Source organism: Nicotiana sylvestris, chromosome 1 (assembly GCF_000393655.2).
Source record: "Nicotiana sylvestris chromosome 1, ASM39365v2, whole genome shotgun sequence".
NCBI lineage: Eukaryota > Viridiplantae > Streptophyta > Magnoliopsida > Solanales > Solanaceae > Nicotiana > Nicotiana sylvestris.
In genome coordinates, this window is record NC_091057.1 from 62794271 (window position 1) to 62819038 (window position 24768).

General features: G+C 40.3%; 1 protein-coding gene and 1 pseudogene across 1 annotated transcript; one reads left to right on the forward strand and one right to left on the reverse strand.

The window, feature by feature from the left end:
- Nucleotides 1–17086: 17086 nt before the first annotated feature.
- Nucleotides 17087–17601, reverse strand: LOC104250031 (uncharacterized). The gene is made up of 2 exons (XM_009806563.1): nucleotides 17466–17601; nucleotides 17087–17310 (listed from the first exon to the last, which is right to left on the reverse strand). Exons 1-2 carry the CDS (start codon nucleotides 17599–17601, stop codon nucleotides 17087–17089), a joined length of 360 nt encoding a protein of 119 aa, XP_009804865.1.
- Nucleotides 17602–21962: 4361 nt separating this feature from the next.
- On the forward strand, nucleotides 21963–23151 carry LOC138881361 (uncharacterized; annotated as a pseudogene).
- The last annotated feature ends 1617 nt before the right edge of the window (nucleotides 23152–24768 follow it).

Genomic DNA, 24768 nt, shown 5'->3' on the forward strand with positions numbered 1-24768 from the left:
TAGTTTAACGTTTCGAGTTTTGACGGACAGCATTCTAGTATATATAACAATACCAAGGTATTTAATACTGTTTGGAGAATATAAAAAATATTTTACAGTTAAAATATTTTCATGGGCAGTAATTTAATCAGCTTAATTAATACTATTGTAATTAGGACGCAATTCAAAAGATATTGCTGATCACTGAATAATCATAAACAAGTTAAATTGAAGCGGAAAAAAAAAAGAAACTCGAGGATATTAGGAACCAATTAAGAATCAAAAGCTACATGTATACAATGCTTCAAAATTACTATCTAGTTGGGACGTTTATATTTTTTTAATTTTTTGTTGATGTCAATGTTGTAAAACCATGGCTTTAGGAAATGATGAAGGTGACAATAAAGATTGGAGGAGGATGTTCCCATGAAACGACATTTTTTTCCCTTCCTTTTTTAAGTTAAATCTAGCTCATGGTGTAAGTTCCAATTATTGTCAAACCAATCTGTTGATCTTTAAGTAGAATTTGGACTAACTTTTAAATTAAAAGAACTGTTTATCGTGAAAATGATAATAACAATTAAATTTGATTTAAAGGTTCTAAAAATACGTGATCTATTTTTATGCTAGTTGTTAATCAAAGCGAATCGCTGTCTATCGGGGCCTCGAGCTTGCCTATCCGAGGGCCTCGAGGTGATTCTGAAGCTCGATTGGGAGCTATCGAAGGCAGTCGATCGCGAATAACAATTATAAATAGATCAAGGGCGGCTCTTTATGGCCAATAATAAGCAATAAATGACGAACAATGTGTAGAATCACAATAAATGTGAGCAATAAATGAAGTAAATGAAGTGATAAGATCAAGAGAATATGTTAGAGAGCAGAGAGAATTTTCTTGTATATTTAGTATGGAGCAACAAATGTTTACAAAATGATAAGGATCCCCTTTATATAAGAGGGAGAATCCCAACATAGTATAAGTGCATTTATTACAAAGATATAGAGATGGAACATCTAACTGATGCCAAGATACGAGCTCAGACTAGCCTGACAGATCTTGTCGGTTCCAGCCTCACGCCTTGGGAACTCCCCATTTTCTTCCCGTAACCGTCGGCCTCATACGGTCCCGAGGTCGAGCGTCGATGGCCCTCAAGGGACGAAACTCGACCGTGATTTCGAGCCTTCGGGGTGTCCTCACGATGGAAAATTGGACTCTCCGATTTTACTGTAAACAGATAGTCCCCGCGTTTCTTATAGTAGAACGACAAGAAACAACCTTGATAACCATCTTTCCGAATTTCCCATGATAATGTTATACTGATGACATTACACTCATGACATAGGCTTTTGTGGCAACCGAGGCGTTCCGCTGACTTGTCTTTTCAACGCCTTTCAATGTGCAGTCGATCCTCGTTCTTCTAGGCGATAATACCGCTTTCGATTCAGTTCCTAAAAATGCATTAATTGTGCCTGCCGATACGCCTTTCAAGGATGTTGATGGCGCCGTCAGTTGCGTTTTTCAAAAGAGTATTGATTGTGCCCGCCGGTTACTCTGCCCCTTTTCTATAAATGGGGACTTTCCCGAACCAATTCCTTACTCAAGTGTTCTTAAATCAGCCTTTCTCCCATTTCTTCCTTCCATCCCTATACACTATTGTTTCCCATGTCTGAGGCCCGCGACCTTAAAGTTGGCTGGTGGCGCTCTTAACAGTTGTACCGTGGCCTTTCCCCGGAGTCCCTCCTTGTGGAGCAAGATTACACCAACTTCTTGTTGTTGTTGATGTTGTTGTTGTTATTGCTGTCGCTGTTGGCTCAAGATGTGGAGATAGGGAGGCCGATCTCTTCCGTCTTGGGAAGGTATTTGGACTATACACCGCTGCTCACGAGGATGTTCGGACTATACACTACTACTCACCTTCCCTCCCCGGCCTGGTGTGGCAGTTCATCCCTTTTGCTCTCCGTGGGGTGAAGTGGTACCTTTGGCCGGTAGCTTGCACAACGCAATGTCCTAAGCAGTGGACTCAAAGTAGTCGTGCAAGTGAGGCCGACGCCCGCCAAGTCTTCTACTGGGTCGTGATCCTCCTGGCCTGGTGAAAGTCGTTGCTTTTTGGCGGGCTATGGTGTTTTTTCATCCCTTTCTGCCCCTTCACTTTCCTCTTCTTCATCTTTTCCTTTTCCTCTTCTTCGTCTTCTCCCTTGGAGATTCCCTTTTGGGGGATCGAGATGAGCCCCTCGAGGAGGTGGCGGTCGAAGATGTTGCCCCTGAGGATGCATACCCGAGGAAATGGCGCTCGAAGATACTATCGCAGAGGATGAACCTCCGAGCAGAGATTAGACTCTAGGATTTTCTTGCATATGTACCTTTTTTGCTTCTTTATTTCTGTGTAAGGACCCCTAGTGGGCTTTTGTAATCGAATGTTTGTGAATGAAAAATGTTCCTTTAGTTTGTCTCTGATACACACTATTTTCTCTTTATCTATGCTTGTGTATAATCCAAGTGCATGACCCCATCGGTCGATGCAAATATCGAGCCCGAGTTGGACTGATAAAATCGGGTCGTCGGAACCCTGACTTCAAGTTGAATGAGAGTAGGGCTTCGAACCCCTAAATCGAGATTTAGCCTTTAGACCCTGCAATAACCTTCAAGGGGGAATTTGCTCGGAAGCTCGAGGATGGAGACTACCTTCAGGCTTTCGAGAGCGGTCCCCGAGTGAGGATTAACTCGGACCATCTGGAAACTTATCTTGAACTTAGTGTTCATAACTTAAGGAATTGTAGATAGATCCCGGATGAGGGACTGCCCGGGTTTAGATGGTATCCTGAGGCCAAGCCCATACGAACAGAGTTTTAAGTTCTTGTTTTTCTCCTTGAGAGGAGCCTTCGAAACCGGGTACCATCTCGAGTCTTATAATGACATCGACTGCCCCTTAGAGAGATCCTTGAGATCGGGTACCACCTTGGGTTTGGCGGCGATGCTAAGAGGCTTCATGGAGTCTAGCCTCTTTTTGATGGATGTCCTCGAGATTGGGTACCATCTCGAGACTGGTGATGATATCAAAGGCTTCCTAGAGCCTAGCTTCTTTTTTATGGAGGTCCTCGAGGTCGGGTACGACCTTGGGATCGGCGATGATGCCAAAGGCTTTATGGAGCCTAACTTCTTTTTGATGGAGGTCCTCGAGGTCGGGTACCACCTCGGGACTAGCGATGATGCCAAAGGCTTCATGGAGCCTAACTTCTTTTTAATGGAGGTCCTTGAGGTCGGGTACCACCTCGGGAGCAATGATGATACCAAAGGCTTTATAGAGCCTAACTTCTTTTTGATGGAGGTCCTCGAGGTCGGGTACCACCTCGGGACTAGCGATGATGCCAAAGGCTTCATGGAGCCTAACTTCTTTTTGATGGAGGTCCTCGAGGTCGGGTACCACCTCGGGGCCGGCGATGATGCCAAAGGCTTCATGGAGCCTAACCTCTTTTTTATGGAGGTCCTCGAGGTCAGGTACCACCTCGGAACTTGTTTGGTGCGGGGGGTCTCCGACCATGAAACATCGTACGACGCTTGTCAAATTGGCGACATGGCTGTAAGGTGACCAAGGTGGTCCCGCCGGTGCATCTTCCCAAAGCGATTCCAGCCAGCATTTAAATATGCCTTTGGGGCAGGTGGATCGCTGTCATTTTTTCCATATATAGGGATACTTCCACCCTTTTGGAGATTCCCTCATTCTGACAAGTTACCCTTTTTTCCTACATTAGGATTTTCATTATTTCAGTATTGATGCTCTGGTCTAAATTCCTGCTCCAGCTCTCCAATTTAGTTGTAGTTATGACTGCTACAACAGGATCCATTTGGCAGGGAGGAGAGAGTTCCGCCCCCAGTCCTCTCGTTTTGGCTCGGAGCATTCTGGTTCGAGGAGGGACTTTTCACCAGAAAAGTACCCCGATTCTCGGGACCAACAGGAGCATATCTTGGAGTTTACTTCTTCGATAGGAGAGGAACACCTTGAGTCGATGAGGAAAGAATGTGGATGGGGGGAAGAGGTGGTACTGCAGGTACCTTCCCCGGATAAGAGTATTACGGACCGTGCCGAGGGATTTCTGAATGTGTTCACGTACCCCTTCACGTTGGGCCCCCTTGACAGGGTTGTGCTTGACTTCTGTCTAAAATATCGGGTTACCTTGGCCCAGATTCACCCGTCATTTTGGTAGATAGTGTTGATGGTGAAGTTCTTTGTGGAGAAGGCAAGGCTTGAATTTACGCTTAGCCATCTTATCAGACTATACCGACACTTTCATCATCGAGGTCTAATAACCTTACGATGCCGGTCGGCCAGGCCTTTCGTTGTCAATGATGAAGAAGACGGGGGTCGGGAGAGGATGAGTTGATTCATTCGAGTACGAACTGCAGATATTATCCCCGTGGAGTTTATGCCATTCCCTGAGGAATGGAATTATACACGTAAGTGGTACACTCATGCCTCCACAATTCTTCAATTATGGCGAAGGGGTGTGCCGTAAGTGTGCCTTCTTTTCTTTTTCTGCAATGATTTCTGGATGTCGGGCGAGGTTCCCGATATGCCGAATTGGGTTCGGAAGTTGGCGACCCACTTGTCTCACAACGAGCGTATGTGGTGAGCTTTATATATAGATAGGTGGGAGGCAACATACCCCAGTATGTGCCATGCGATCTGTTCCCTTCTTTTAGTTGAAAAAACACTTTCTCTTTCTGCGTGCTAACCCTGTTATTATAGGCATCAGGGAGCCTTCCGAGGCGAGGCCATGTCCCCTTGGGGGAGGAGGGAAGAAGGATCGCTAGCTTTTGGACTAGAGAATGATAACAATTAGGAAGGGATACCTTTGCACGACGATGTTGCTCGGGGAAAGGCGAACCTGGGTCAGGTGCCCGGAGTGGAAGTATTGATTGAGCCCACCGCGCCCGTGATTTCTGGTTTTTGAGAGGGGGTTTATCCTCTGTTGTCACCTTCTTTTTTCGTTAGGAGTACTTCGAGGGATACTCGAAACCCAGGATCATATGCACCGAGTGATATTGTCTCGGCCGGGGTTGACTTTTTTGGAGCTGAGGGAACTAGGTTAGGAGATGTGTACTCGACCTTCGAGGAAGCACAACGGCTTTACTATGTGGTGAGCTTTTGGCACATGCCTTTCGAGTTTTGCGCCTTCCATTCCTTACTGAATTTTCTTTTGCAGGCCTTCGACAAGCTTAAGTCCGAGCTGCTTCATCGTGAGGCCAGGCTGCGGAAAGCTCTGGATACGAAGAAATACCTGAGGCTCCTTTAGGATGAAAGGGAAGTCGAATTGTCATACTTACGGTATGAGGCGAGTTGGAGCTCGAATTATGAGAGCTACTTGAAGGAGCAGGTAGCTTTTGTCCCGAGCAAGCGGGCGTTCCTCCTTCTAGCTCCCGGAGCTAATGCTTTGTTTATTTCAGTTGCAGAAAAAGGTGGAGGGCTTGGAGCGCCTTCGAGACGAGGTTGGTCGAGCCAAGCGCAAGTATGATGAGTTAAAGGCTTTGGTGGATGCTTAGGCTTCGACGGAGGAGGGTGCTCTGGCTAAGGCTTCCGCCCTTGAGGTTCAACTTTGCTTAGCTCATGAGAATAGCATGGTTTGAAAAGATAGGATTGCAAATCTCGAGACCGAGCTCTCGAAGATAAGGGCCGAGATTGTGGATGCCTAAGCTAAAGCTGTAATGAGACGAACTAAGGCTGACTAGAAAGTGGTGGCCTATTTAAAGTACGCTGCCGATGCTCAAGCTAAGCTGATAAAGATCCTTGACTGCGAAGATAGGAGCAAAGAATATGCTCGGTGTAAGTTTCAGAGGAAAACCCTCAAGGAGATCCGTGTTAGGGGTTTTGATCTCTCGGAAGAGATGTCACAAGAGAGTTCGGACGAGCGTCATGCTTGGTTGCTTCTGTCTGACGCTGAGGATAGCAAAAATAGGCCGACGAGCCATAGCCCCTAGGGGGATGCAGATTTTGCTTTCTGATTCTGTACATAGTACTTTTGAAGTATGTTGTAAATGGAGCTTATATTTTTTCGCATGTATGTATAAAGAGGAAAACCTCGCGGTTTTGTTTCCCCTACATTTCTTTTTGTTTTGATTTTAGATAGATGAACTGGTCTTTGAATTGAAGGGAATCCTTAAATTCACAGTAGGGCTTTGAGGCTCATTGCGCTGGCCAGTAGGCTCTTACGCGCTTTTGCCTTAAGCATATTTAGTTAACTGTTTTGGGTTCAGTCTCCGAATCGGGTTACGACCCGAGCTCATTTGACCCTCAAGTTTTTAAATTGCAAGCCGGCCCTTAGGCTCTTACACGTTAGGTCGGTACGACCTTTTATATATGTGGGCTAGCGACAATGGCTCTTATGCTTTTGCCCTTAGGCATTTTTAGTTAACTGTTTTGGGTTCAGACTCCGAATGGGTTACGACTCGAGCTCATTCGACCCTCAAGTTTTTGCAAGTTGGCCCTTAGGCTTTTACGCGTTGGGTCGATACAACCTTTTATATATGTGGGTTATCGATAGTGTCTCTTACGTCTTGGGTCGATGCAACCTTTTATGTAGCCTTTATTTTTCACTTGATAAGGATTTTTGAAATAGTGTTTGCCTAACTCTTCAATGGTTTAATAAAAAACCCTTGATTGTGAGACGTTATATGGCGATGATCGAGCACCTTGGGAGGTTTGGCTCAGAGGCTGAGTATCTCACAGCTGGTGTTTAGGAGCAGACATGGTCAAAACGCTTTTGCCTGTATCGAGGGTAACTTGTTTAACTAGTTCTTTCCGAAGTATATTCGGAGTAGTTTAAGGCCTGTGATTTATATCGACAGTCGGGCGTCCCTGAATCGTGTTAGTTTGGCTGGTATAGCCTTATGACTGGAGTCATTTGTGTTTGGCCAGAGCCTTTTAAGTCCCAAGTGAAGTAGTTTCGGCATCTATATCGAGGGTATGCCTTTTTAGGTGTATTACAAGTTCGATATATAACCGAAACTTTGAGATCGGGTTTATGCCTTTAGTAAGGTCTTACAAGTTTTTCATGCCTTTGAGGTCTTACAGTTTTGGATACTTGGTACAAGTATGCTTCATGCATTGCTTGAGGTCTTACAGATATTGTTGTTGCCTTATATAGGTCTTACGAGACTGAGGCTGCCCGCATGTAGCCTTACGGCCTCGGGTTTAGATAAGTCGATCGAGATGGCTCTTGATTGTAGTCCTCGAGTAGTCGAAAGTTTCTTGACTCGGGAGCCATTACTTGTAAACATGGTATTGCCTTATTGAGGGCTTACAATTTCAGAATTTCTGACCCGGAGGTCATTTGAGTTTTTTACGCCAGTCCCCGAGTGTTTGGGTCGTCTTTCGGCTTTGGAGCCATTTTGTGATCTGTTGTTGCCTTATTGATGGCTTACGGGCTCGAAGCTCCGACTCGGGGGTCGTGTTGTTATGAGTTGTTGACGCCAATCCCCGAGTATTCGGGTTGTCTTTTGGCTTTGGAGCCGTTTTTTGCAAACAATGTCGAGCTTTCTTGACATGCAAAATGCTTTTGTGAATTATTTTTTGATTACTTGGTGTAAGTATACATATCTTTGCTATTTGAGGGCTCGGTTGTTCTATACGAACACGGTTCGTTTCACCGTTTGGCCCAGTACATTATATTCCCATCGAGACCCCACTTGATACGTCTTGGCTTTCTCCGTGGAGGTGACCTCCCGGGGAGATGCCACCCAGTATTCGAGGTTGATTGCAAAGGAAGACTTGAATACTTGTTGAGTCTTCCTTAGGTAGCATATAGATGTTTGTTAAAAATTGTGCCGGTAAAACCCTTTTTGGGATAAAAACCTGGTTGAAGGAAAAGAGTGCAACGCATGCTTTTGAAACCTAAGGCCTTCGAGTTAGAGAGTTCTTTGGCCGTTTTGATCGGGTACCTGCACTCGAGTCAATGTAGAATATAATTGAAAGAGGAAGGAAACGGTCATACCTTAGTGTACGATGCGCCGGCGATGTTTCGAGCCCTGATATGTTTTAGTTGCTTGTGACGAGGACGCGGTACAGTCCCCTACTTTGTTTAGTCAGGATAGCTGGTAGTGTAGTTCGTTATTGTTATTTTGTTGTTTGCTTATCCTTCGATTCCCTCGAAGGTGGAGGTGCCAGTGTCCGGGCCACATTGTGTACCGCAAATAGTTCTTTTGCCGCATACTGTTCCCCGTAGACGGTCTTAATCTCATCCTTTGTGAGGAATTTCATCATTTGATGGAGGGTGGAATGTACTGCTCTTATGTAGTGTATCTATGGACTTTCGAGCAAGGCGTTGTACCTCGTGTCTCCCTCGATGACATGGAATTTGGCATTTTGGATTGTGCCGGCCACGTTGACTGGAAGGGTGATTTCCTTTTTTGTTGTTTCACTTGCCATATTGAATCCTTTGAGGACTCGAAAGGCGGATACAATTTGGTCAAGCAGTCTGAGCTGCTTTACCACCCTCGACCTAATAATGTTGGCCGAGGTACATGGATTCACAAGTACACGTTTAATCTGAAATGTATTTACAAGAAAAGAGATTTCCAGTGCGTTATTGTGGGGCTGAGACAAGGTCTCGATGTCCTTGTCGCTGAATGTGAGGGCATCCTCAGGTATGTAATTCCGAGTTCGCTTTTCTCTGGTGATGGATATTTTTGTTCTTCTTATCATGGTCTCTTGTGGAGCATCGATGCCTCCCAAGATCATGTAGATGATGTGTTGTGTCTCATTCGCTTCATTCTTCTTGGCCGCTTCTCTTTCCCGGAACTAGTTTTTGGCCCAGTCGTTGAGGAATTCTCAGAGGTGACCTTTATTGAGTAGTCTGGCCACTTCCTCTCGAAGCCGGTGGCAGTCCTCGCTCATGTGGTCATGCGTGTTGTGAAACTTACAAACTATGTTATGATTTCTTTGCGAAGGATCTAATTGCCTAGGCTTGGGCCACCTGGCGTCTCTAATTTTACTGATGGCGAACACGATGTCTGATACATCTACATTGAAGTTGTATTCTGACAAGCGAGGTGCCTCCGTTGGCCCCGTGTTCCTGTCGAATCTGTCTTTATTGATGAATCCCCAAGGGTTTTGACCTTGGTCTATCATTCGGTCATTGCGAGGTATGTTATGCCTCTGGGCATTTCTCTTGTCTTCGGGGTATGGTTGGTACCTTTCTTTGTTTAGTTTTGGCTCCTTAGCCAAAAGCCTGTTTGGGTATACCGAGCCCGAGGGGGCTCCTAGTTGGTCGTCTTCGGCCCTAATTTTTGATTGGTATCGATTATGAACGTTCGACCAGGTCACGACGGGATATTCGACCAGGTTATGTTTTCGTTGCTTCGATGCCACCGAGCTTTGCTTATTCAGACCTTGAGTGAAAGCCTATACTGCCCAATCGTCGGAGACTGGCGGTAGTTCCATCCGTTCCATTTGAAAGCGATATACGAACTCTCGTAGCATTTCATTCTCCCTCTGCTTGATCTTGAAGATGTCAGATTTCCTTGTTGATACTTTGATGGCACCGGCATGTGCCTTTATGAAAGAATCTACCAGCATGGCAAATGAGTCTATGGATTTAGGAGCTAGGTTGTGATACCACATCATGGCCCCCTTTGAGAGTGTTTCCCCGAACTTCTTTTATAAGACAGACTCGATCTCGTCGTCCTTTATGTCGTTGCCCTTCACTACGCAAGTGTAAGCAGTAACATACTCATTGGGGTCTGAGGTCCCATTATATTTTGGAAGGTCTAGCATTCTGAACTTCTTTGTAATGGGTTTTGGAGCCGCTTCCTCTGGGAACGGCCTTTGTATGAACTTCTTCGAATCCACACCTTTCTGGATCGGGGGTGCGCGCGGGATTTGGTCGACCCTGGAGTTGTAGGTCTCGACCTTTTTGTCGTTGGCTTCTATCTTCTTCTCGCCTGATTTAATCCTCTTTGTGAGATCCTTGAGCATCTTTATGATTGGGGGGGGGCGGCTGCCGACCCTTTGATGCTTGACCTCCTCGGTACCTGTTCGGCCGAGGGAGCCGTCCCCGGAGGTACCATGCTGGGAGTTTTCTGGTGAATTTGCAGCTAAGAAATCGCTAGTTGTTCTGCCTGCAACATTTCAAAAATAACATGAAGGCTCACATCCCGTTCTTCCCTAGCCGGGGTATTCCGGGCTTCTTGTTGGTCTCCTTAGTGCACGCTTCTATCCGTGTAGGAGCTTACATCAACATGTTGAGCATCACATGAGACCGCGTCCACGGGGATCAGTTCTGGCGCGTTCTCAGGGTTTTGCAGCGGTACACCAGCACCTGGAACGTCTACGTCATTTCTCTGTGGTTCTCAAGATTATTGTTCATTGAGTCGAACGTTTTTTCCTGGAATCAAAGATCTTGGACAAGAAAAAGCATGAAAGATAACTTTCGTTATGTAGTTAAACCAGCAAGAAAATAATCCTATTATTTTTAGCCCCACGGTGGGCGCCAAACTATTTACCGTGAAAATGGTAATAACAATTAAATTTGATTTAGTGGTTCTAAAAATATGTGATCTATTTTTATGCTAGTTGTTAGGCAGTTGATGCTATGTAAAAGACTTATAAACGAAATAAGAACTTCAGAACGAGGTGTTAATTAAACTGAATCGCTATCTATCGGGGCCTCGAGCTTGCCTATCCGAGGACCTCGAGGTCGATTCTAAAGCTTGATTGGGAGTTATCGAAGGCGAGCGATGGCGAATAATAGTTATAAATAGATCAAGGGCGACTCTTTATGGCAAATAATAAGCAATGTATAACGAACAATGAGTAGAATCACAATAAATGCGAGCAATAAATGAAGTAAATGAAGTGATAAGATCAAGAGAATATGTTAGAGAGCAGAGAGAATGTTCTTGTATATTTAGTATGGAGCAACAAATGTTTACAAAATTATAAGGATCCCCTTTATATAAGAGGGGGAATCCCAACATAGTACAAATGCATTTATTACAAAGATATGGAGATGGGACATCTAACTGATGCCAAAATACGGGCTCAGACTAGCCTGATAGATCTTGTCGGTTCCAGCTTCACTCCTTGGGAACTCCCCATTTTCTTCCCGTAATCGTCGGCCTCATACGATCCCGAGGTCGAGCGTCCATGGCCCTCGAGGGACAAAACTCGACCGTGATTTAGATCCTTTGGGATGTTGTCACGATGGAAAATTGGACCCTCTAATTTTACCGTATATAAGAAACATAAGCCATAATCGATAGGAACCAAAAGACCAAAAAAAGAGAGTGAGAGAGATGTTGTGTGTGATAATGTTGTTCCTCAGAATTTGCAATAAAAGTTAAATTCAACCATAAAGTGAAAGAAAAAAACCTAGTGATACTTTTTTTAACTTCTAGTACCAACATTAAGATTATTATACGGGTATAGAACCCATTCTACTAACTGTGAAGCTGACAACTTTGCTTCCACGAAGGCCTGTCATTAAATTGAAACTCCCAAACTTTAGCGTGATTTGTACTATATCTAAGGTTATCCTAATTTCTAAGGCATATGCATGAAACAGTATTGTTTAACCCAAAAGTAGTTTTTGTGGTCACAGTAAATAAAAGAATAATTCGGACTTCCAATAACTAATTTTAATTTACTTTTCCTAATATAAAAGTAAAAAAATAATGAAAAGTAAGACTGAGAGAAAAAAAAAGTAATCTTATTGATAATCGAAGCTTCCTTCCAAAAGGGAAGAACAAGATCTTCCAATGACAAAGAATAATAAGAATATTGACAATTGATAGTGTTACTTTGTGATTTTCTTGATGGGGATACAAGATATTGTAAGGGGATTTATATAATAATATAATTTGTAACTGCTTCGCTCTATTTAATTCTTGCTCGTTACTAACATTTATTACATTGATTATCCATTACATGGGTGATTCGTAATGGTTAAGGTAATACCAATCAATCACGCATAATCAGAGATTATGCTTATTTCTTTTCACAATTATGGTTGTTAATGAACCTTCCATCTTCGTGTCTTTTAGTATTCTTAGTTATCCACTCCGTACATGTTTCCTCTTTCCCAAATAATAGGTATGGTATCCTTGTATATGATCCCGTGGGTGTTACTTATGCCTTCTCTGTTCTTCATTCTTCTTTATTGCTTTTATACTTATGCCACTTGTCAGCATATCATTGGTCCATGTGGTGAATTTATTTTCCACCAATACAAATAGCCCCCCTCCCCTTTCTGAATTTTCTCAATTGAGTATTAAAGAAGTGAAAAGTTTATTTATAACAGAAATGTCTTGCCGCCTCTTCCTGAAAATTTCCACAAAGGTTCATTCCTTGCTTTCCATATGGTAGACCAAAGTTGCTAGTATTCTAAGCACAAATGCGTTGCAAAGTCTCCCTTCAGTTGTTCTTGCCGTAGCGTGCCACATCCCCGGAAGTCAACACATTGCCTTTCCATCTTTAACCATTGTGGAGTATTTTCTAAACAAATTTTGTAAAAGAACACTGGAAGTAGAGATGTTCCATTGATTCATTGTAATACCCATACATGAGGCATGTACTAGCTGTTAAGAATCTGTATTTTTGCAAAGTAATTCTGAAAACAAAATAACGTAAAAACAAAAGTGTTGAAGAAGCAGATATTAACCCGAGCCCACTGAATTCACACTGTTTGCTTAAGGAATTTAATCCCCTCCTAGTACCCGAGGTTATGGATTATTTCCTCCCAAAATAGAACAGATTATACACTGGTGTAGCGGTACTTCAAACTCCAATATTTCAGTGAACACAAATGATTGGTAGCAAATCACAATTATTGTTGCTTTCTATCAATTAAAACAATGCAAAAGAAAGAAGGAGAATTCAGAATTTTCATAAGGAAAATCTGAAGGAATGACCTGCTATTTATAGCCTACAGGTTGGTTTTTGGATTAAAATAATATTATGTTAATTTTAATATTAAAAAATAAATTTTTTCTAAAAAATTAATCAATCAATCAAATCATTTGACCAAATCCGAATCCGAATCCGAAGCCGAAGCCAAGCAACGACGACGATGACGACGACTATGCGAGACTTGCTTTTTTCTCAAATCTTTAAGAGCTAGAAGAAGCGTAATTGTATATATACCCATCAAAACTCTTTTCCTCCTCCAATATGGTACAATGTCCCTTTGCAATGAGGGAAATTCAAAAAAATTATTTTGCCTCCATTGTCCATTCACTCTATTTTATGATCTAACAAGCTTAAACCCAAACAATCCCCCACATGAATGGGGAATGACTATATCACGAAAATAAGCATGAAAATCTGTATTTTTTACAATGAAGGATTAATCGCATTTAGATAAGGTTCCTTTGAACTTTCCTTAGTCAACTTATGTCGGATATACTACGGTAGATTTGATATATTTGAACCGTCGAACTTTGGTGTATACCTAAACAACCATAAGTCACACAATCAATCCTTACCGTCTTTGGTTAAGGGTATGATAATATTGGGTATGTTGTTATTGTTGTTGTGTTCGTTTCAGCCATGAACACTGCATGGTTTCATAAGTGTGTAAAGAACTAGCATTAAAAAATTCTCCTTGAAGCGGCTAACACTTCACACTTACATAGGTGATTCCTAAATGTGTCATCCCATAGATACACTATTTGATATACCCCGTATCAAATTTAGAAACCATTAAAAAACCTTAATGCTTTATACTTGGTACTGAACATTGTCTCATCACGAGAATGGACCAAACTTTTAGTTGACAATGTTGAACTGTCATTAATGACTTTATTTGATCTTCTTTAACCTAGATCTTGGGATCTCTAGTCTTCCAGGTAGAGTTACCACCACAATGACTTGTCCTTGGCCATAGTCCCATTCCCGTCAATGATTTCTCAACTACTTCTCTAGCTAGGCCTTTCATAAGTGGATCTGACACATTATCGCTTGACTTTACGTAGTCAATCATGATAATTCATCTAGAGAGTAATTGCCTAACGATTTTATGTCTTCTTCATATAGAACGAGATTTACCATTATACATAATGCTCCCAATCCTTCCAATTGCCACTTAACTATCGCAATGTATGCATATTGGGGCCAATGATTTGGGCCAAAATGGAATATCTTCCAACAAATTTCAGAGCAATTTAGCTTATTCACCGGCTTTATCTAAGGCTATGAACTCAGTATCTATTGTAGAGCGGGCAATACAAGTTTATTAAGACGACTTCCAAGATACCGCTACTCCACTTATAGTGAATACGTATTCACTTGTGGACTTAGAATAATTTGAACCGATGATCCAATATGCATCACAGTATCCCTCAATTATCGCATGATATTTAGTGTAATGCAAAGCAAAGTCCTGGGTATGTATTAAATATCCCAAAACTCGTTTCATTGCCATCTAATGAGATTGACCTGGATTACACATGTATCGACTCAATTTACTTATAGTACAAGCTATATCTAGTCGTGTTGTCACACCCCAAGCTCGGGGAGCGCGATCGGTGCTCAACTGAGTGAACCCGGTCGAGCAAGCCTATTAGACACATTCTACTCGACTCACTTAAGATCAAGAGAAGACATGATTTCATCAATTAGACAATAGAAGATCATACAAGTACAATACTAAGCTGATTCATTAGGTACCTCATTTTTAAGTTTAAGGTATATACACCTTACGATTTAGTAAAACAGAAATCCAAAGTACAACATAATTCATTGACCTTCCGAACACCCATATACAACTGAAATCAATGTCTACGGAGCCTCTAAGTAGATACAAAAGAAAGTTCTACAAAAGTGCCTACGACAAGGCCCAGCTATACCTCAAAATATGATAAGAAGGTGAATATGAGATACAAGAGATATAGGATGCCGAAATGATGTGGGGCTCACCAAGTCAGCTGGAAAGAGGGCACACCACTAGCTGCGATCAACATTGTCTGCTATAGAACCACTTACATCGATTTAAAGATGTAGCGCCTCGGGCAAAAATGACGTTAGTACTGTCGAATAGTACTAGTATGTAAAGCTAAACACCAATCTTAATAAAACGAACAATCAAACAAAAGAGGAAGCAGTCATAATGTATAATAAGAGCTTCAAACAAATGCAAAAACATCAAGTAAGGATCATATAGTTTTCGGTTCAATTTCCATCTTATTAGATTGATGATCTTAGTGTCGCGTGCCATAATCCACAATACCACCGTGTTCCTACAGGGAGTCTGATCTCGACCCGATCGACTAGGTTATATCATTTGAGACATCAACCATATCCACAATTTCAATCAATCAATCCAACACAATTACCCCCATGTATGCGGCATGGTGTCCGATCACGGCCCGATCGGCTAGGCGATCTCACTTGAGACATCATCCTTTCAATTTTTCAACTCAATTCACATTTGCTTCCCATCTTTCATTACATGGCATGAGTAGCCTCATTTATTAAGTTGTTCTTGGCACTTGGCCATATCTTATAATTCAAATCTTTCCCCTTTTATACATTCAAATAACAGTATCATCCACATCAATAAGTCCTATCATATAAAGCATTGCACACATATGGGAAAAATCTTAATCACACGGAGGCTTTTCAGACAAATTAGGTTAGCAAGCTTTATTTAACTCTTGACACGAATTCTTAACCTTTCTCAACGCATATTCCTCATTTCAAACATATTCTCAAATAGCATGATGACACAATAATCATTTAGAATAATTATTTAACGTAAATATTTTAAAACAGCACATTAAAGAAGCCAATTCTAGTATGATCAACTGAGGAACTTACACCAATACTCGAACACCAGGGGTTCGATTCTAAGTAGAAGAGAGTTTAGCCATATCTACCTCAATTGAGCTTCCGTAAACTCTACTATGTTCCGGACTTCTTAGCAACCTCAATCTTTTTTAAAAATATAACAATTTGAAACAAAATTAGGATGATAATCGTGATTTTAGCTCATTTAGGCATTCTATCAAACACTAGGTGTGTGTTAAGTCTCTAAGGTCCTTTTATAGAAGATTTTATCAACCCATAACCCATCCTTCACCATTTTTGGCTCAACAATGTTCCTACACCCGTTGATAACACATGCAAGCAAGGTAACAACTCCAATACCCATGAACTTTCTTAATAATTGCCCATCTTTTATCTAGAATTCTAAATTAAGGATTAGGGTGTAGAATATTACATCAAGGATGAAGATCTAGTGTGTTTTCCTTGTTAATCGTTAAAGATTTTTGTAAGAATTGAAGGATGATTTTATGAAGATCACTTTATCACTCTAGAGCTCCTTCTCTCACTCTAAAGTATCAGGTTTCTGCTCAAAAAATGACCCAATGCGTGTATTTAACGAAGTTATATCGGGTTATAGTGATAGAAGAATGGATACTCTGAAGTTCCTGTCCGGGCTACAAACCTGGCCTCTCCAAGCTAAAGCCTAGTCTAGCATGCTACAAACCTGGCCTCGCCAGGCTAAAGCCTAGTCTAGCGTGCTACAGACCTGGCCTTGTCAGGCTAAAGCCTGGTCTAGCGTGCTAAAGACCTGGCCTCGCCAGGCTAAAGCCTTATCTAGCGTGCTACAGACCAGGCCTCGCCAAGATGTAAAATTTCAACTTCCCAACAAACTGTTCAACATAAAAACTCCGAAAATACAATATATTAGCCTACCTTGGTACCACAAAACCTTAATTGACTTAGCAAAATTTTTTCGGGGCCTTACATTCTTCCCCGCTTAGGATCTTCCACCCTCTAATGAGAAGTAGAGTCCTCCCCAAACTCTTACCATAACTTATCTCTTTTCTTACACACCTCAAACTCCCAAAATTTGACTAACTCCTACACTTTTCAGAAATTTCGGTAGAGTTTCCTTTGTAATTCAGCCTATCCACCTGTCAGAGAATCATCAAAACCACCCTAATGTCACACCCTAATCACATATATATGATCAAATGACGTAACATAACACAAAACAACACCAAACGTGGCCTCATAAGCAACATATAAGTAACTTCATAGAACATCTTTACATTAACTGAACAAGTGATACAAAATCTATAGGAAGTAACTTCATAGAAACTTCAACATGGCTATTCGAACAAATGAGGGTACTTCTTTTTTATTTCTTCCTCGGCTTCCCAAGTAGCTTCTTCAACCTGCTGGCTCCGCCATAGCACCTTTATAGAGGTAATTTCTTCATTTCTCAACTTCCGGACATGCCTATCAAGAATGTCAACTGGAACTTCTTGGTATGACAGCTCTTTGTTAACCTCAATGGTCACAAATGGCACAATGGCTGATGGATCTCCACTACCTTCTTCAACATAGATACATGGAATACTGGGTGTACCAATGACATCTCGAGTGGTAGCTCGAGCTTGTATGCCACTTGACCGATCCTTTGAATAATTCGATACGGCCCGACATACCTTGGACTCAATTTTCCTTTCTTTCCAAACCCCATAATACCTTTCATGGGGGAGACGTTCAAAAACACCCAATCATCTTCTTTGAACTCTAAGTCTCTATGAAGAACATCCGAATAGGATTTTTGATGACTCTGAGCAGTTTTCAACCGTTCCTTTATGATCTTAACCTTTTCCATAGCTTGACACACGACGTCTGGTCCTATCAATTCAGCTTCTCCAACTTCGAACTACCCAATAAGAGATCTATACCTCTTCCCATATAATGCCTCGAATGGTTCCATCTGTATGAACGCTGTTGTTATAAGAAAACTCTATGAGTGGTACATGATCATCCCAGCTTCCTTTGAAATCAAGAATACAAGCACGCAACATGTCCTCAAGTGTCTGAATAGTCCGCTTTGCTTGCTCGTCGGTCTGTGGATGAAAGGCTATGCTAAGATTTACCTGTATACCAAAACCTTGTTGAAATTTCTTCTAAATATTTTCTGTGAAATGAGCCCCTCGATCGGAAATGGTGGAAACTGGAGTGCCATGAAGCCTGACTATTTCTTTGATATATAATTGAGCATATTGTTCCTCTATGTTGGTAGATTTGACCGGCAAGAAATGTGCTGATTTTGTGAGTCGGTCCACAATAACCCAAATTGAGTCAAACTTACGCGGAGTGTGCGGTAACCCTACCACAAAATCCATGTTAATCATCTCCCATTTCCATATTGGAATTTATATGCTTTGCGCTAACCACCAGGACGTTGATTTTCGGCCTTCACTTGCTGACAATTCAGACACCTTGCCACAAAGGTCGCCATATTCATTTTCATGTCATTCCACCAATAGATTTCCTTGAGTTCATGATACATTTTTGTAGAACCTGGGTGCATGGAATACCTGGATGTGTTAGCTTCCGCCGTGATTCTTTCCCGAAGACCAGCAATATCTGGAACACACAGCCGCCCTTGGTACCTTAGCGTACCATCATTTATGCCAAGAGAAAAAGCTATAGTCTTATGTTTGTGAATCCCCTCCTTTAGCTATGCCAACAATGGATCATTATATTGTTTCTCCTTGACCTCTACCACAAGCTATGATTCAGACATATTCTACGCAATCATCCCTCCATCCTTAGAGTCCACAAGGCGAACTCCCAAACTAGCCACTTGGTGAACTTCCCTAGCCAACGGTCTTTGATACGCCTCCAAGTGAGCCAAACTTCCCATAGATTTCCGGCTAAGATCATCCGCCACAACATTGGCTTTCTCTGGGTGATATAAAATATTTATGTCGTAGTCCTTGAGTAACTCCAGCCATCTTCTCTGCCTCAAATTCAGTTCCTTCTGTTTGAAAATATATTGAAAGGTCTTGTGGTCCGAAATTACATCCACATGGACCCCATACAAATAATGACACCAAATCATCATTGCGAAAACCACCGCCGCAAGTTCTAAGTCATGTGTTGGGTAGTTCTTTTCATGATTCTTGAGTTGTCTAGAAGCATAAGCTATGGACTTGCCATCTTGTATCAACACACACCCAAGCCCGATCCTTAAAGCATCACAATATACCACGAACCCCTCTATACCCTCTGGTAGGGTCAACATTGGCACAGTAGTCGATCTTGACTTCAATTCTTGGAAGCTCCTTTCACAAGCATCGGACCTTTGGAACTAGATTGCTTTCTACGTCAATTTAGTTAACGGAGAGGCAAGAGTAGAGAACTGTTGATACCCAATTTTTTCCTATATATTTTTTATATGAATGAATACCTTTGAAATAGCATATATATGCATATATAAGCATGCACAAGGATCTTATAATTTTTTCATAATTTTAAGGATTTAAATTGATTTACTTCCTCCCCTTTTTTATTCATAAAATCCTAATAATTATTCCCTAAATTATTATTATTATGATTTATTCATTTAATTTCTATCCCTAAATAATTATTCCCTAAATTAATAATAAAAATATGTTTAATATATTTTTTATGCATTTTTATAATTGCATTTGGTATTTTTTAAACTACATTGCATATAATTGCAATGTTAGCCCATTTAGTGTATAATTACATTTTATATGCGTAAAATTGGTCACTATATTTTTAAAATGATAACTACATATTTTAAATTATTTTGGAAAATAAAATTATTTTTAGAAAACTATTTATTATTTATTATAAATTAAATAGGAAAAGGGCTATTTAAATTATAGCCGGATTTGGCATTTCAATTGCAACACAAATTGGACCTAACCCCAACCCAATTTCTTATTAAAATACCCGACCCAGACCCTATATATACTTACTCGACCCAGATCCTGTTAGATCATGGTCGTTGATCTGAAAGATCAACAACCCACATTGTTTCTTTCCTTTTTTAATCCTAATACCCCCTAACCCTAGTCATTCTTTACAACCCGCCGCCTCTCAATCATATCGTCTCCTATCTTCCATCAACCTAACCCTAAATCCTTTTCAACCACCTCCCTTCTCCGGTCTTCTCCGGCGACCACTCTTCAACCCCAAGCCTCCAATGGCTCCTCAATTGCCTTGCTCATCCTCTCTGAGGCCTTCAAGAGCCCTGATCCATGCCGACTTGCATCTAGGGTTGCAGTTTTTGCTGTTCATGGCTTCTTCGGTGTGATTATGGGCAAAGTCACACTATATTTGTTACGATCTTTGAAGTTTTAAACAGGTTCTTCCATCTCTATTTGGGTTTCTTTTGAAACCCTAATTTTCTTCTGTATCACTTAGATCTAGGCCATTTTTAAATGATTCGAGTCTGTTCCTTCTAAGTTTTACACTATTCTCGAACCTCTTTTGAAAAATCATTGACTTCAAGCTATTTTTACTTTCTTTAAAGTTAGGGTTTCTCGGAGTTTCTTCTGCACTTATTTAAACCAATTTTTTTTTTATGTTTAAGCCTCTATCCTTTTCATATCTCGACTGATTCTGTGTTTTTACTCCCTTTTCAACTCGTCTATGTTGAAAACTCTAGTTCTTAGTCTTAGCCCTGGGTTCTGAGTCTGTATTTGATGATCTGTTTATTTAATCTATATGATTAATTGTTTCTCATGAATCCCTGAGTTTTCTATGATTTTACCCTACTATGCCCATTAAGGTTTCTAATTTTTTTTTCTTCTTCCGCCTATAGTGTGTTTATTCTGTTAAACTCCTCTAATCAGTACTATGTTCTATGTGAATCCCTGATCTTGTGTGATTTTTACCCTGCTATCTATTAGGGTTTCTGATTTTTGCCTCTTCTTGCTTATTGTGTGTTTATTTCATTTGTTCACAAAAATTTATGGTAATTCCCCCCTAAATCAGTACTATTGTCCATCAGAATCCTTCATTCCCTGTGATTGATATCCTTCTAATCTCTTGTAATATTCTATACTGATTTTCAACCTCTAAATTATTTTCCTTGCCTTATTTTACGGTCGACTATGTTGTCAACCGACTCTTATGTTATTTCGTTTATTGGGATATTATGTACTTAGCCTTAATTATATGTTCTATACTTGCACTATGATGAAACTATTTCCTTGTATGATTATATTCCAGTCTTATGCGATCTCTTTCCTTATTTGTCTTTACCGTTTGAAATTAACTCCCTTAATTAAGGAAGTACTTCTACTAATTTTATACTAATTGATACTTAGTTCCATAATTACTGCTTGACTTTGATTCTTACCTTATTATTCTACCTAGTTTCAAACTATATATATGCTCTCTCATTAACACACACAGACACGAACTCTTGATTCAAAACTATCTCTCATACTAAAAAACTTCTGCTCTTTCTCTTGTGCTACTTGCTACTACTCTAAGTTAGCCGGCTGCAAGCCAAGGCTAACCATTTGTGTTCTCTTGTTCTTTCATTTTTCTCACTATCCTCTTTACTGGTATGTCCTAGTTTCAATTCAAAGTTCCAACAACAATATGATTCTCTTATTGTTTCAGTTTATCTTGTTTCTGGTTTACTTCTATTTGGGGTTTTGTTGTGAAACTTGTAGTTGAGGGTTACATTATTAGCATGTTTTCATGCCTTCCCCTCCTTTGAGATTAGTATATTTCCCCTTCTGTTTGTTTCTGAGCATGTCTACACCAATCATCTCTTGTTATATGTTTACCACCATGAATTCCCCAAATCTCTATACCTCTGCATGTGAGTCTGTTCTTTATGTCTGATTTTGTGACAATGTCTAGTTTGCTGCTTCTGGGCATGACTATACTAATTCCCAGGTCTTTGCTTAATGATGTGTCCTATGTATTCCCAAACCCCTTTACCCCCGTTTGTGACTACCAAACCTGCCTTGATGCTGTGACTCCTGGCTGTGTATGAACCTATCCTAAGGTGCTTTGACTATTAAATTTTCCAGATGATAAGAAATCGAAGAAAATTAGAAAGGAACTAAAGAAACTATACATAGAATATAAATACTTAAGTATCACAAAAATAAACAAAGCTAGGCTATCTAAATTAATCGATATAATATCTAAAACAGAATATAAATATATTTGCTATCTTAAAAATAAAAGATGAATAAAGAAGAGTTCGCACTAGAAGCGAAAACATATGAAAATCCAGAAGGATTAAAAATAACAATAATATTTTCCAACTTAGGAAGAAGATACAAGAAAATAGGAAATAACCTGAACTTAATGTTAGAAAAAGAAACTGTAAAACTAGAAGATAGTTTAACCGCAATGGTTAGAATAACAAAAGAAAACGAAGAAATAGACAGAAAAAGAGAAATAAAAGAAATACAACAACAAGCTAAAGAAAAAATACAACAGATAGAAGAAGTAAAAAACACTAAGATAACAGAATTAGAAAAAGAATTAGAAATGCTAAAACAGCTATACGCTAATAAACTAAAAGAAAAAGAAAAACGTAAAGAAGAAGAACAAGAGCTAAAACTGACAAATGAGATAGAAAAGTTCAAATTACAGTTAGAAGAAGTACAAGATAATCCACCAAAAATAAGCATAAACGAAATAAATGACCAAAGTGATAACGACACAAATTTAGGAGAAGACTATTCAGAAACAAGTGAAACATACACAGAACTAATAGAAAAAACGGAAAAGATGAAAACAAATCCAGAAATAAATACAGGAGATATGATCGAAGATAAACCAAGCACATCAGGAGTAAAAAATCCAAGACAACTAAACCCAACCTATTACAGAGTAAGTTATGATTCCTATGATAGAAATAAAACATTATGGGATAGAAGGCTAAATAGGAAATGGACACCAAGACAGATAACTGAACAATGTAATTTTTTAGATCTAGATTGTGTAGCAAATATAAATAAAACAATCCAATTATGGATAGGGTACATCTCCAAACAACTAATAGATAATAAAATTGCAATAGCTGAAACACCAGGATATATAGAAAGAACACTTATAGGAACAGTAAAACTATGGTTACAAAATTTATCAAGTGAAAGCCTAGATACATTAAGAAGTAATAAAAAACTTGATGGAACAACAGCAACAACAGTGACAGATATATTGAATAAATATGAAATAGCAATAAGAAATGAGTTTAGTAGTATGACAACAGAAGTAGAAGAACAAAATAAAGAAAAAACTACAAATAGAAATTTGATGACAAAATTAGCAATATGTAATATGTGTTATATAGACGAATATACTTGTGCATTTAGAGACTATTATTATAAAGGAACATATAGTCCAGATGAAAGTAAGGAAATAAGAAAATTATATTTTACAAAATTACCAGAACCCTTTAGCTCGAAAATAATAAAAAATTGGAATGAAGCAGACCTAGCAGATACTCTAGGAGCTCGAATAACCTCTAGGACCATTAAAAAGGGACGGGTAGCAGCACGCAATAGAAATAGTTGACCAAACATTCGCTTGCATGACCGCTAAGGGGATGGGAAGGGTAGATATGGGATATGATGACTACGCGTTAATGTCACGTGTAGCCCCTCATTGAGGAGTGTTTACCGGACATTGTGTGGGGTGATCCTATAGGATAACCAACCTAGGATTCCTCTTTACCAAATTCCTTTTTTATTTAAACCTTTGTTTTACAACTTGTCCAAATCTATACTACTTGAGTTATCCTAACGTGCTTTGCTTGCGACCTATTTGATTCAATTGTTTACGTGTAATGGACTAATTTGTGAATACAAGTTCGGTCGGGAGTCACAGTTGTGGACCAAGAGGGGTGTCTAACACCTTACCCTCGAGGTTACTTCGATACCTTACCCTAATCCCTAGTAATGCAAACCAACCCAAGAGTTAGTCGCTCTAGGTGCCCTAACGCACCATAATTCGTTAGGTGGCAACTCTTTAAATACCCAATTCCCAAAAGGAAAGGAGTCATTGCACCCCATGAATGTCAAAACCCGGACTTCCCCGTCGAAAACAGAAAAAAGGGGCGCGACAAGAACCCCTCCACAAATTTTCCGTAATACCCAGCCAAGCCTAAGAAACTATGAATTTCTTTTAGAGTTATAGGTCTAGGCCAATTCTTCACCGCCGCAATCTTTTGATGATCAACCTTTATTCCTTCTCAGGAGACGACATGACCCAAGAATGTAACAGATTCAAGCCAAAATTTACATTTTGAGAACTTTGCATACAATTGGTGTTGATGATGAGTCTGCAGAACTGCCCTAAGATAATCGGCATGGTCCTCTCGACTTCATGAATATACAAGAATGTCGTCAATGAAAACTATCTCAAAAGAGTCAAGAAAAAGGCCTGGAGACTCTATTTATAAGATCCATGAAAGCTGTCAGGGCATTTGTTAGCCCAAAAGACATTACCAGAAACTCAAAGTGCCCATACGGGGTCTTGAAAGCTATTTTCGGAATATCCTGCTCTCTTATCTTCAATTGGTGATACCCGTACCGTAAGTCAATCTTAGAGAAGTACGTAGCACCTTGTAATTGTCAAACAAATCATCTATCCTTGGTAGCGGGTACTTATTTTTGATTGTGACTTTGTTGAGTTGTTGGTAGTCAATACACATCCGTAGCGACCCATATTTCTTTCTTACAAACAAAACATGTGCACCCCACGGCAATACACTCGGTCGGATGAAGCCCTTCTCTAATAAATCCTTCAATTGTTCCTTCAATTCTATCGGTGCCATTCTATAAGGCGGAATTGATATAGGCTGCGTGCCTGGTATCATATGGATACCAAAATCAAACACCCTATCTGGTGGGATCCCAGGGAGCTCATTTGGAAAGACCTCCGGGAAATCATTCACAATTGGCATAGACTCAAGTGTAGGTGCCTCAGCATCAGTGTGTGTAACCCGGAGCAAATGGTAGATACACCCCTTGTTAATCAT